The following is a 13,523-nucleotide window of genomic DNA, read 5'->3' on the forward strand; positions in this document are numbered from 1 at the left end:
AGTCCAGGCTGGCCTGGAACTCACAGAGATCCGCCTGGCTCTGCCTCCCGAGTGCTGGGATTAAAGGCGTGCGCCACCACCGCCCGGCTCAACTGCAGTCATATATTATTACTTAAGTCTACTTTCCAAAACTATAAACCTTATCCACACCTGAATAAAGACTTTAAATCTACCACAGAGGATACCTAAGAAGACTGAGTGTTTCAGTGTTGGACAACTTCATTTAAAACTTTACAAATTTTTAGTTTCTTGCATGTAAATATAATGTGGTAAATAAAGAGGAGGGGCTCTATGTACAGCAAGCAGAAAGGAGGCACCGCAAAGACTGTACTTCAAATTCCCCTTATGTAGTTTGAGCCTACATACTTATTCTTGACCTGGTGTAAGCATTTCAAAAGGAAAAGTTCCACAGAGCAGCCTAGTATCAGCAAGGCTGCTGCAAAGTCAACTGTATATATCCACCTTCACTTTCTTATCATCATGAGACAGAATGGGTGGAGCTTTCAGGTCATTTCTAGGACAACCCTCTATCCATCAGGACAATCTCCTCACAATCATTACTAACTAACTCATGTCAGAGCTGAGGTTTGGGAAATACACGATGAGAAGAGCCAGAGTCAAAAATAACGAATGGACGGGAACTGTCTGATGAAAACGAGGTAAGGAGATCAAAGAGAGAGGTTTCTACTTAGGGGCCCCAAAGTAGCAGCAAAGTCAGCAGAAACACCTGCTGGTGGGCCTCCTTAGTCCACAGTCAGCCCTGCTACTTTTGGAAAGGAAGGAACAGCACTACCAGGATTTGTTAAAAGCCTCTGGGGTTGTGACCAGAGGATTAGCCTATCACTGATTCAGGGTAGAACAAGGATGATAATGCCAATGCCATGAGACCTGTCCAATATGTAAAACCTAATCACTGCAGCCTCCAACTTTTCAGAAATACTGCAGAGGTACACAGTTTTAAAAATTACAAAATTTTACCATTAAATAGTTCTTTCTTGGGGCCAGCAAGATGGCTTAGCCAGTAAAGCACTTGCCACCAAGCCTGATGGACCAGAGTTTGAGCCTTGAAATCCACATAGTGGAAAAAAATGAACTGACTCCAGCAAGTGTAGCAGCCTTTCTTGGACCACTAGCCCCCAAATCATGACACAGAGACTTATTAATTATGAATGCTTGGCCTTAGCATAGGCTTGTTTCTAGCTAGTTTTTTTTCCCCTCTAACTTAAATTAACCCACTTCTATTAACCTATGTGCTGCCCCAGGCTCATTTACCTCATCTTCGTACTGTCCATCCTGCTTGTTCCTGATTCCTCCTGTGTGGCTGGCCCCAGGAGGGCTTCCCCCTACCCTCAGTCTCTTTCTTTCTTCCCACCAGCCCTGCCTAGCCCTCCTGTCTAGCTATTGGCCATTCATCTTTTTATTAGACTAATCAGGTGCCTTCCTTAGGCAGACAAGGTAAAATAGCAACACATCTTTACATAATTAAACAAATACAGTACAAACAAATGCAATACACCTTTACATAGTTAAACAATTATTCTGCAACACAAACAAATGCAACACATTCTTACTCAAACAAATATTCTATTCCATAACAAGCAAGTTGTCCCCTCACCTCCCCATGTCTCCCCCACAAATAAATGTTTAAAAAAAAAAAAAGCCCAGGGCTAGAGAGTTAGCTAGGCAGTTAAGAGCACATACTACTGTTAATGGACCCTAGATTAGTTCCCAGCACTCATGTCAGTGGCTCACAACCACCTGTAACTCCAACTCTAACATCCTCTTTGGGCCTCCAAAGGCATAGCACTCATTCTCACGCACACAGGCCTGTGTACAAACACATACAATATACACATAATTAAACATATAATCTTTAAAAAATAATCCCTAGGGCTAGAGAGATGGCTCAGTGGTTAAGAACAGTGGCTGCTCTTCCTAAGGACCTGGGTTCAATTCCCAAACACCCTCATGGTATTCACAGCTCTCTATATAACTCCAGTTGCAGGGATCCAATGCACTCTTCCGGCTCCAAGGGCACCAGGCACAGAAGTGGTACACAAAACTTACATGCAAGGAAAACACCAAAACACATAAAACAAAGTTTAAAAATTTAAGAACAAATTTTAAGTAAAAATAATTCAGTCTGGAGAGATGGCTCAGTGGTTAACTGCATGGGATGCTCTTTCAAAAGACCAGGGTTCAATTCCCAGCACCCACATGGCAGCTTACAACTGTCTGTAACTCCAGTTTAAGGGGATCTGGCACCCTCACATCAATGCATGTAAAAAAAAGTTAAATAAATTTTTAAAAAAATAAAATAAAAAGACAGCTTATTATAAAGAAATATAAATAAATAAAATAATTCCTGTCTTCAACATTATAAATAGGACTAGGGGTGTAGTTGAGTGGTAGAGCATTTGTTAGCATCCACAGAGCCCTGCATCCTACTCCCAGCACTTCAAGGGGAAAACTTATATTTATACATTAAATTTTACATAAATTATATATACATATACAATCATATGCACATATGAATAATATACTGTTCCATAATTATAAATCATATTTAAGTAATATCAAAACCATTCAATTCTTAGGAAAAATAACTGTCATATGTACCTTCAAATGCATATTCAGAATCCTTCCCCCTTTGTATATCTACAAATAATAATAATGATAATAATAAAATAAAAACCCTGGCTCAGAGGTAAGCCACTTATCCGTTACCATCAGACAACTCAGTTCAACATAAAGACACACGAAACTCCAGCCCTATCTAAGATGTATCTATGAGTTGTCACATGACTTAAAATGCTGCCCCAGGGATCTGGGGAGACAGTTCAGTCAATAAAGTGCTTTTATACCCATGTAAAAACTGGGTGCACCAGCACACTTCCAAACACTGGGAGGTAGATACAGATGGCTCCTTGGGGCTTTCTGACCATCCATTCTAGCCAGTGAGCTCCAGGCTGAATGACAGAACTGTCTCAAAGAGCTGGAAGGCACCACACCAGAAGCTAAGTTCTGATCCCCATATATATTAATTTTCTATATAAAATTTTTATTTATATGGTGGGGGAGCATGTGGAGGCCAGAGGACAACTTGCAGGCGTCAGTTCTCTTTCTACTACATGGGTTATAAGGACCAACTCTGGTCCATCAGCATGGCTCCAAGTACCCTTATTCACTAAGTCATCTTGCTGACCCCAAAAAAGGGCAAATTTAATAGTAGAACTTTGTAATTTTCAGAACTGTTTACCTCTATAGGATTTCTGAAAAGTAAATAAGCTGTGATGATCAGGATTTACACATGAACACACAAAATAAAGATTAATTTTTAAAAAATCCAGAGTAACATACATTGGCAAGGCCCTGAGTTCAGTCTCTAGCACATGCACACACAAATAGAGTTTTAATAAAGATAGGTATCAACAGAAATGACTGCAGTTTTGATCATCCACTCTTAACCATGAACTGAGCTAAAATGGTACTGCCTAAAAGTAACACTGCTATTTCTAAATGTCCTTGGCAATTAAACATTCAGAAAGTCAGTGAAGCCCCAAGAAAGCTGAAAAAAAAATTAACTTGTTTACAGCTAACCATTCATCAGTCACAGGCATGAAAGATGCCAGAAGCCTCCACCTTGGCCCTGCAGAGGAAAACCTCCCTGGAGGAGTAGCTACAGTCCATGACTACATGAGTGTACAATCCAGAGATCTAAAATCTGACTCTAGTTCAAGTATTGCTACGCCTTCCAACATCAGTGTATCAAAAACAGAAACATTAAAACTATAAAATAACCAAGTTATTTGATATATTTCCAGAGTAACTAAATGCTCATAGACCAAGTGCATTCCAACAGAAACATAATCTGATCCCCAGGCATAACCTCTTTGAAATGAAGCAGAATCCTCCAATACCTCAAACGATAAAAATAAATACCCTTGGTAACAAAGGAAACAGTATTAGCACTCTAACCTTCTAGCAAGAACAAAAATTTTGTGTCAATATGTTCACAACACAGCTCTACACAAAAATCATGCACTAATTAAAACTGCTGCTTTAGATCTCAAGCTGTCTGGCCAGCAACCCTACCCAAACTGAACTGCTGCAGAGCAGGAGCAACTACAGCATTATCAAAACAACTGTGGCATCTCATCTTTTGTATTATCTTTCATAGTTGACTTATGAACTGACTGGTGGTAAACTGATTTGTGAATATACCAGTTCAGGAATACAAAACAAAGAAATAGAAGCATAAAATTCATGAATGAAAATGCTGACATCTTAGCTCAGCTCCCAGAGCTGGAGGAAACAGGGAAGTATGCATTTATTTTCTGGGATGCTAAATCACCAAAGTCACTTAGTGAAGAAGGTACACGAAACAACCTTTCCCTGCTCAGAAGGAAGGAAGAGGGACAACAGAAAAACCATTTGCCTTTGCTCTTGCCCAGAAACAAGAAACAGACAATGCATGTGGCACAAACAAGCATCGCTTATGAAAGACTTAACTATTTCAGGTTATTAGAGTTACTACTAGCACTTTTTAAAGGTGTGTGTGTGTGTGTATGTGTGTGTGTGTGTGTGTGTGTGTATTTAGGTGTCTAAATAAGCAGGATATAATCTCCATTCCCATCATAAAAATTTTTCCCAACTTGGGGCTGAAGAGATGGCTCAGCAGTTGAGAGCACTTGCTATTCTTCCAGAAGTTCATAGTTGGGTTCCCAACACCCCCATCAGGTAGGCTCACACCTCTTATGACCTCTGGGAGCACCTACATGAATACACACACAGCCACACACATATACAAATTATAAAATAAATCTTTAAAAAACTTTCTCCCACTATGTGGCCTATCATCCACAAAGAGCATGTAACAGCAACAAGATCAGACTGGCTGGCTCTGCCACACTACAATGATTGTAAGTAATTCTAAACATAGCAGTAAAACTCACAGGCCTGCAGAATACTTAGATTTTTATGTTAGGGAAAGGATGTTTTTATGGAATGATGTAATGTAAACTACTATCACAAAACTTTGATTCATTCAGGACTATTAAAGCAGCTAGTAATAAGACTGTTCACATTTTTCATCTTTTGGCGGAATTGAAACACTAGGAAATAAAAACTTCTGTAAAGTTTAGATACAATTCTCTAAAATCCTTCTATTCAAAACACTTAAGCCACCAATTCTAGAGCCCTAATGTTAAGATTATTCCATCCTTAGAAAACAGGAGCAGCCTCAGAGCCTTTGTGACCTCTACAAAGCACAGGACTACAAGGACGGTCTCACTAACCATCTGCACAGCTTAAAATAGCCATTCACCAAAATGGATTTTTTTTAATTTAAGCAATAAACAATTCTGCCAATAAACATTTTGAAAAGGAGATCTTATTAAGTTAAAATGCAAACATGCCAGTTTTATCTACAGATCTGGAATGCTGGCGATCACCTCAACTTCCATAAGCACCTTTGATAGAACACCACTACCCCCTTGTGGATTCAAAATAAAAATTCTTATCTTGAATCTAGTTTTGAAATGTTCCATTCTGCTGAACTTCCACCAAACTTTATATTTTCTTCAACTAAAAACAGCTATTTTATCTCAAGTACTTTCTAAAAAGAAGGGGGAAACACATTTTAAGATCACCAAGGCCATCAACAACTTTGTGGTGGAAACAGTCAAGGCACTCTGTTGTTACACAGTTACATTTCCAATTACTACCTTAAGGTTGTCTCAATCATTAATTGCTAATTACATTACTCTCGTAGCTTTGTGCTTCCTATGATTTCAAACTTCACACCAATTTCTTATCATTTCCAAAGGGTTTGATATCTGCCTCAAAAACCAAGGGGGTAACAGACTCTTGAGAAAGGGACTAAAACCAAGTCTAAATTTACAAAGACAGAAATTCCTTACTTAACTCACATGCCTTCAGAAATAATTCTTGGCAGTCTCAACCAATCCTGATAAAAGAAAACTACAATGCATTTTTTAAAAGTAGAAACAAGACGTGTGGGTTGTTTTTCAGTTGAAAGAGCATCTCCAAACCAACAATGGACACACATGTCTGCAATCCCAGAACCTGGTTGGCAGATCAGAAGCTCAAGGTCATCTTCAACTACACAGTGTATTCAAGGCCAGCCTGGGCTACATGGGACTCTGCCAAGACAGAGAGAGAGACAGAGAGAGAGAGAGACATAGACAGACAAACATGGAAGGACAAAGATGGTGATGAAGAGTGCATCTGGAAGCATCTGCACACAGCTCTGATATCATACATAAACAAATCTCACTGATGAAGATTGAACAGGCTGACATACGTGGTTTATCCATCCTAACAGATGCTAGGTTTTTCAAACAGTGTGAAGTGACATGGACAGAGTCATGATGGTCCACACTGTACAGAAGTCTCCATCCCATTCTCAAACATAGGCAGAACTCATGAGAGGACAGAGTAATTAACTGTTGCCAGTATTCATTCGAACCATTAAGTAGGAATAAAGAGGAAAAAATAAGGCGCTTGGTAGGTGTTACCTTATGGTAACTAACTGATAAGGAAAAATGGAGATACTGCAAACTCTGCTACAAAGGATGCAAATGCCATTTAGAATACATACCCAAAGGTATCAATTGTGTCCCAGCCCAAAACCAGTGACTAAACACAGCAGGAGCAATCAGAACTAATCTTCAGGATGGTCTGCTTTATTTGGGATTATCTTGTTACTGTTACTGTTTTTTTGGGAGAGGGGGTAAAGAGAAGTGTTTTGGTTGGCATGAGGAAGTACAAGGTAACGTCACTTACTTTTTTTCCAAGCACTGTCATGCTTGGCATTTCTTTCAAGGCATGACACAGTTCATGCAAAGCCCTACAGAAAGCAGGGGGAAGAAGACAGTCCAGGCCAGCACACCTCCTTCTAAGACACCCTGTGCTAACAACTTCAGAAAGGGGCCATCTAAATCTAAAGGGGGAAAAAAGTGACTGAACTTTTCCAAATGAGCAAAGGACTCATGTACAAGAAAACACGCAATTATATCAAGAATGAGCAGAACACTGGGATGAATACACAAGAGCCATTACAACAAAGGGTACCTCAGTCTTTTCATCTTGTGCTGTCAATTATTTGAAAAATAAAGACCATTCCTCTTAAGAGAGAGAGAGGCCGGGCGGTGGTGGCGCACGCCTTTAATCCCAGCACTCGGAGGGCAGAGCCAGGTGGATCTCTGTGAGTTCGAGGCCAACCTGGGCTACCAAGTGAGTCCCAGGAAAGGCGCAAAGCTACACAGAGAAACCCTGTCTCGAAAAACCAAAAAAAAAAAAAAAAAAAAAAGAGAGAGAGAGAGTAAAGTGGGGATTAATATGACTGGCTGGGCCTCTGCACACTGGGGTGCACAGTATTTCTTTTTAAGTCAAGAATGAGGTTTTAAAAATGCTCAATAAACATTACCAGTCTTTACAGGAGACCCACGCAAGCAATGATGCTCAAAACCTGGCAACAATGTCTCAACATGTTGATGGGGAACATTTACTATAGAGAACACTACGAAGTATCAGACTGTTGCTCAATGTCTACACACTTCTCATCCACAACAAATACTAGAGGGTGGCAGACCATCTCCACCTTCTAATTGACAGTGCTCACAACCACAAGACAACTGAGTACTACACCCACGATGGCATAAACAAAAGAACATGACTGTATCTGGGCAGCCTTGACCCTAAACCTGAGCAGAAGAGAGGGAGAGAAGAGGGAACAGAGGGAAGGCAAGGAGGTGGGCAGGCGGTGCCGCTTCCTAAAGTAAGGTGAACAAAGAATTAGAACTAGAACACCTCCACCCTCACCCCATACATCAGACTGCACCACAGCACAAAGTAAGGCAGAGGAGTTCTAAGAGAGGGTCCCACACTTTCTGCAAACAAAAGCTCCCAATGACTAGTATAGTTAACTGTACCCAAAAAGTGTATACTGCAATCTAACCAGGGACAGAAAGAAGCCAGATAAATTCAGCAAAAACAAATTCCCAAAATCCTCCATGGGGAGGCTTAGAAATCTGAAGGACAGTGTTTACTCGTCCCCTTGTTGGGACTTAGATCCCATGCCACCTACCTATCCTACAGGTAGAGAAGGAGAAAAGGAGGTAGAACTTGAGCTGCCCAGATCAATAAACAAAGTATGATGATACTGTAAGATACACAATACTGAAGATGACCCAGGCAATGGAAATGCAAAAGAGCCACATTATCACCTGTCACCACAAAAGCATCAGTGGACAAAGGGCACAGCCATCCACAGACAGTAAGGGTTGCCACAGGAGTGCAAGCTACAGAACTGGCTTCTAGAGCCGCTGGGGAGAGAAAACCTGACTTCAGAGAGAAAGAGAATGAGCACACTTCAGATTAACGTTGATCAATGTCAACATCGTAATGTATACCTCACCTGTACCCAAAAAGAATCAGGCTTTACCAAAAAAAAACAGAAAGATACAAATAACAGTACTATTAAACAGCATAAAGAATTGAAAGTCACATAAGCTAGTAACTGTATCATGCTCTGGCCTTGGAGTGTGGCCACACTTAGGCACTAGATTTAGATAACTGAACAGCAAAGCAGAGTGATGGCTCATTCAGTGCTTAATACATGATAGCATGAACCAAGATCATCAGAAGAAAGATTTTTTTTCTAAAAGTTCTTTATGTAAAAATGATCTGTTATGTACAAATGCTATGTTCCATGAATATGATACTTTGTGTGCAATGCTGCTGTTCTAATGTATACTAAGCATTCCAATCACATATCTAAATTACCTAAAAGTTACACCTGGACAGTCACATTAAGAATGACTGTATTTTCTTATGTGTGCACACACACAAACACACACTCCACAATCTGGAGGAAAGCTGCTAAATGCCTCTCCCAGTACACCATCCACCCTGTTCACCAACCCCCATCTTCCAGGAAGGAAGGGAAAAGCTCCACAGGATAGCACACTAGTCAAGTATTTTTTGCAAGACTACAATACACAAAAATTTAAATTCAGAAAAAAAGTTTATAAGATTTTATTAAAGTCAAATACAGATAGACTGACATATCATTTACACAATAGGGTAACAAGATCCACTATGGTCTCAGGCAAAGTCACTGAACCCTGCAGATCCTTGACTACAACAGACATCCAGGAAAGGGCTCCAAAGTGAATAGCTGAGTAAGGGAGCAGCCACGACAATGACTTCAGAAGAGCGACACTAAGATCCCACCAAACACTCAATGGGCACAACTGCAGGTAGCCAAGAGCTTGAGAACCCTTCTATCACTGGTCCAGAAGGTGCAAAGGGAGTTTCTCCAAGCTGCCACAGACAGGACATAAGGAATGGAACAAGTAATGAACAGGGTGTAGGGAATGGAGAAAGGGCTCAAGAGCAGCTACCTCAAGATCAGAAAGAATTCAAATCCCACTGGCACACCGACTAACACCTAGTAAACACAGGCAAACTGTTCCTTCCTCATTCGAGAATGGGCCATTGGGGGGGAGGGGGGAACTAAATCCAGCAGGGCCTGAAAACTAAAGCAAACAAAATATGCAGCTGAACTGGGTATGGCACCCCCTGCTTGTGAGTTCAGCATTCAGAAGGCTGAGGCACGAGGACTGATCCCCAAGATCAAGGCCAAACTGTTCTACACAGCAAACTCTAAGTTAGCCTGAGCTACAAAACATGACCTGTCTCAAAAAGACAAAACATTAAAATTTTTGATAAAGTAAAAATGATGAAAATGTGGCTAAGTATGACATAAACTCATCTCTAAGAGAGAGAGTGATGCTAGTCTTTTAGAAAGGGAAAGCTGACCCAATCTGACCTTGAGGAGAGGTTATTGTGCACATGTCAACATGCAGAATCCACTGAAGGGTGAGAGAGAGAATCCCAACATTTCCCAGAAATAGGGTAAGTCAGATCTTCAAGGAGACAAAAGAAAAAGTTCACCTGGCTTGTCCCAAAATGCTGGTGAATGAGAGTAGAAGGGGAAATTATGTTTGGACAGAAAGATGCAAAGAAAAAAGCAAAGTGATTAAGAAAACAGGGTAACCTGACTCACTGCAGAAGGAAAGAGCTGCTTCCTAACCATCCAGAGCCCAGCCACACAGTAAGCACAAGCTCATTCAACTCAAGCCTAACTTTCGACAAGCAGTTCTCCTCTGTGGACCTTCATTACCTCACCTTCACAGTCCATGTGCGGGGCACTCTGCTGGACAGGGACAACTCCCAAAGGTAGTTAGTGGCCTGGAGGAGGGCACAGAAGAGCCAGCACCAGAAACGAGATGACTGTCCTGGGTCTATGCCAACATACACAGCAGGTATTCAAGTCTTCATTTGTCCAAGGCTCACTAACACCCCTAGAAACAAACAAGCCCCCTAAGCTAACAAGAAGCACAGGATGAAAACAGCCTAAAAATGGAAGACACACACAGGAAAATCAGACCAAAAGCTTTCCTTTCTGGCACTGGGTACCATGCTAAAAAGCAAAACTAGAGCCAACTGAGGCATCTCTTTACTTGGGAAACCAAGGTAGAGGGCTCCCTTGCTAGGCAAAGTGCTTCAAGAGTGCACACACAAACGCACACAAAGCTGGAAGGAGGGTGAGGCTCCACACTAAGCCTGTTAAAAAGTAAGGTTTCACTGCTGAGTGAAAGTGTAAGAGACAGGGCAGTGATGCACCTGAGCAGAGCCAGAGCTGCTGGGCTCTCACACTCACCAGGCCCAGAGAGAAGAACCTGGAAAAACCCTGCCACCTTCCCAGGAAGCAGCAAGCACTTTCCAAGGTACCTTTTCCTAATTTCACAGCATCTCTCAGTTCATTGGCTGAAATACAACAGGGACATACTTGAGGACATCAGTTCCCAGTTCTATCAGGGAGAAGCAGCTTCTTCTCCATTCCTATCATTTTCCCAAAACACGGGAAATCTTTCTCCTACATTGCAGTTTAAAAACGGAAAAAAAAAAAATCAAGATAAGAACCTTTACTCCTCACAGAATTGAGCCGAGAATACTGTCCCTAGATTCCAAATGGAAAAGTCTGGGCACTCATCAGCAAGCACTCCACACAGGGGAGATGTGGTGAACATTCTGGGTGGCATTCTGCTTATTCAGTACAATACAAATGACAAATGAAGAAGTGATGAGAAACGGCATTTATCAATGATACTTTTGTTTCTTCTAAGTCTGAAGTCACCAATAACGTATATGAATATGTATATATACACATTCTTGCATGTTAACAGTTCCCACATACTCTGAACATAGAGCTGTCATCTGACCCTCCTAACTTCCTCTGTGCATGTACCGAATGTTATTGCACATATGCACAAAGTGGTTTGTGTGTGTCAACAATTATGTGGAGCATTACAATTTCTGTGATGCCAAAGAGAACCAGAACAACAAATAAATAGAGAAATTTCCCCTTTGCCTAAAAGATACAAGATCCAAAGAAATGTTTTGATCCCACTAGAGACATACCAGGGCAAAGGAAGGTTCTGGTACAACAAGGAGCACACAAGCTACCTCTTCTCAAATGGCATGTGGGCGACAAGGGTGTCTACGCTCCCTATTCTGGATAGAAAGGCATATGGCTTCTCCTTACCCAGCCAACATGAATACAATTTGAGAAAATTAGAAAAAGTCAAGGTAACAGGCTCACTAAATATGGCTGACTGAAAACAGAAGCCATAAGGAGGATATGAGTTCTCTCTCTCTCCAAAAAAAAAAAAAAAAAAAAAAAAAAAAAAAAAAAAAAAAAAAAGGATTGGGAAGTTTATTTCCAAGAAAGATTCAAAGACTTCTTGAGAGTGGGACGCATAAAGTATGGTTCTTATCGCTCAGAAGACAAGCATCAGAACACAAAATTCAAGGGCACGTGACCCTTTTCCCAGTGGGGTAGTGTTAATTGGTGAAGGGTGCCCCCTAAGATCCAAGAGTGAACGGGAAGCAATAGATCCTTGTTTTCCTTCAAGAAAGGAGTAATTCCTGAGGTCCCTTTTCACTCAAGTGGTAGACACATCGGAAGCCTGCCTGCCCTACATCTTACTGGGGCGCCCACCCTGGCACAGACAGGGAACTCCAAGGAGAGAGGCAGAGAGCTGAGGAGAGGAGCATTGGAGCGTCCGGTTTTCCCCACCAGAAAGAGGGCAACTCGAAGGGTATTCAGGAAATGAGCTCACCCTAACCTAGGAAACTGTGCGGAGAGTGTAGATCTGGAAAAAGTGTCTGCCTTCCTATTTAGAAATGACTTCAGAGCTGCACAGGGCCCCACGAGCCACTGAGCGAGCAAAGAAGGAAGAACATGGGTAGCCCGGGTCCCCTTGTCCTGGCGAAAAAGGGTAAACCCAGCGTGCCGAGGCTCCGCGGCCCCACGAGAGTCCCCGGAAAGGGGGGACAGGCTCACACGGAACCCTCCGTGCTCGGCGAGGATCGGGGTCATGGAAGGTAAAGGGCAAGGCAGTATGGAGACCCCACCCTCTCGGCAGTGAGGGTGCAAGGGCAAGAGTGGAAGAGCACGCTGTGAGGGGCGGGGAGGCCGCACGAGGCCCCCGGCCCTGCAGGGGGAGGGGTCGCCCGGGGCCTCGGCCGAGGGGCGCTCGGCACGAGGGGGGCCCCCTGGCGGGGACCCGCGCGGGGACACCCCCACGCCGGCGCTAGGAGGCGCCTCGCGGCCCGAGGGGGGCTGTGGAGGGGAACGTCCGGCCCTGACGCCGCCACGGCCGCCGGCACCGGTGACCGCGAGACCCCGCGGGCCGGGAAACTTTCCTCCCCGCGGCCCCCTCACGCCGTGGCCGGCGCGGCTGGAATGCCCCGGGCCGGTTATCGGAGGCGCCACGGCTCCTCCTCCTCCTCCTCACTGGGCCCGGCCCCCGCCCCGCGCGCCCCCCGCCCCGGCCTGCCGCCCCCGGGGCTGGGTGCGGGGCAACGCGCTCGGCCGGCCCGCGAGTCACCTCAGGACTCGGCCGCGCTCCGCCCCCCCCACCCTGCCGGCGCCCTCCCCGCGCCCGCCGCGCCCCCGCGCTCGCGCCCCGCGCCGCCGATGCCCGGGATGTCCGGCGCGGCCCCGGGCCCGCCGCGCCGCCGCCACCCTGACAGCCCCGGGCCCTCGCGCTCCGGCTCTCACCTTCCGGCTTGTTTTCGGCAGCCATTTCCCCTCCGCGCGCCACATCCTCCTCCTCCTCGCGACCGGGACCCCGAGCGCGCGCCTCGTACCGCCGCCGCCGCCGGCCCAGCCACCCCGCCGCCGCCGCGCACCCGCCCTGGCCCCGCCCCGCGGCCCACGCACAGCGCCCATTGGAGAGTGCGTCTGTCAGTCACGGCTCCTGCGGCCAATCGGGCCGCACCAGGGGCCTCACTACTCTCCGGGAGGAGCGTCCTATCCACCCAGCCCATTGGTTGATCACCACCGCACCGACTAAAGTGATTGGCCTGGAATCAACGCCCCCTTCCCACCCACTCCTAGGAAAACCCGCCCTCCAGATCCAAACAAA

General features: G+C 44.4%; 1 protein-coding gene across 5 annotated transcripts in view; it reads right to left on the reverse strand.

Moving 5' to 3' along the window:
* LOC131904342 (calmodulin-binding transcription activator 1-like) overlaps window positions 1–13,267 on the reverse strand; it is a 95,665-nt gene extending 82,398 nt beyond the window's left edge. For all 5 annotated transcript variants that reach the window (XR_009377728.1, XR_009377730.1, XR_009377729.1 and 2 more), the window contains exon 1: window positions 13,157–13,267. Coding sequence is in view for 2 of the 5 variants with exons in the window: in XM_059255453.1 (XP_059111436.1) it covers window positions 13,157–13,201 (45 nt within the window). In the remaining 3 variants the exon portion in view is untranslated. The remainder of the gene's footprint in view (window positions 1–13,156) is intronic.
* Between the last annotated feature and the right edge of the window lie 256 nt (window positions 13,268–13,523).

The sequence above is a fragment of the Peromyscus eremicus genome, chromosome 2, assembly GCF_949786415.1.
Source record: "Peromyscus eremicus chromosome 2, PerEre_H2_v1, whole genome shotgun sequence".
Classification (NCBI taxonomy): domain Eukaryota; kingdom Metazoa; phylum Chordata; class Mammalia; order Rodentia; family Cricetidae; genus Peromyscus; species Peromyscus eremicus.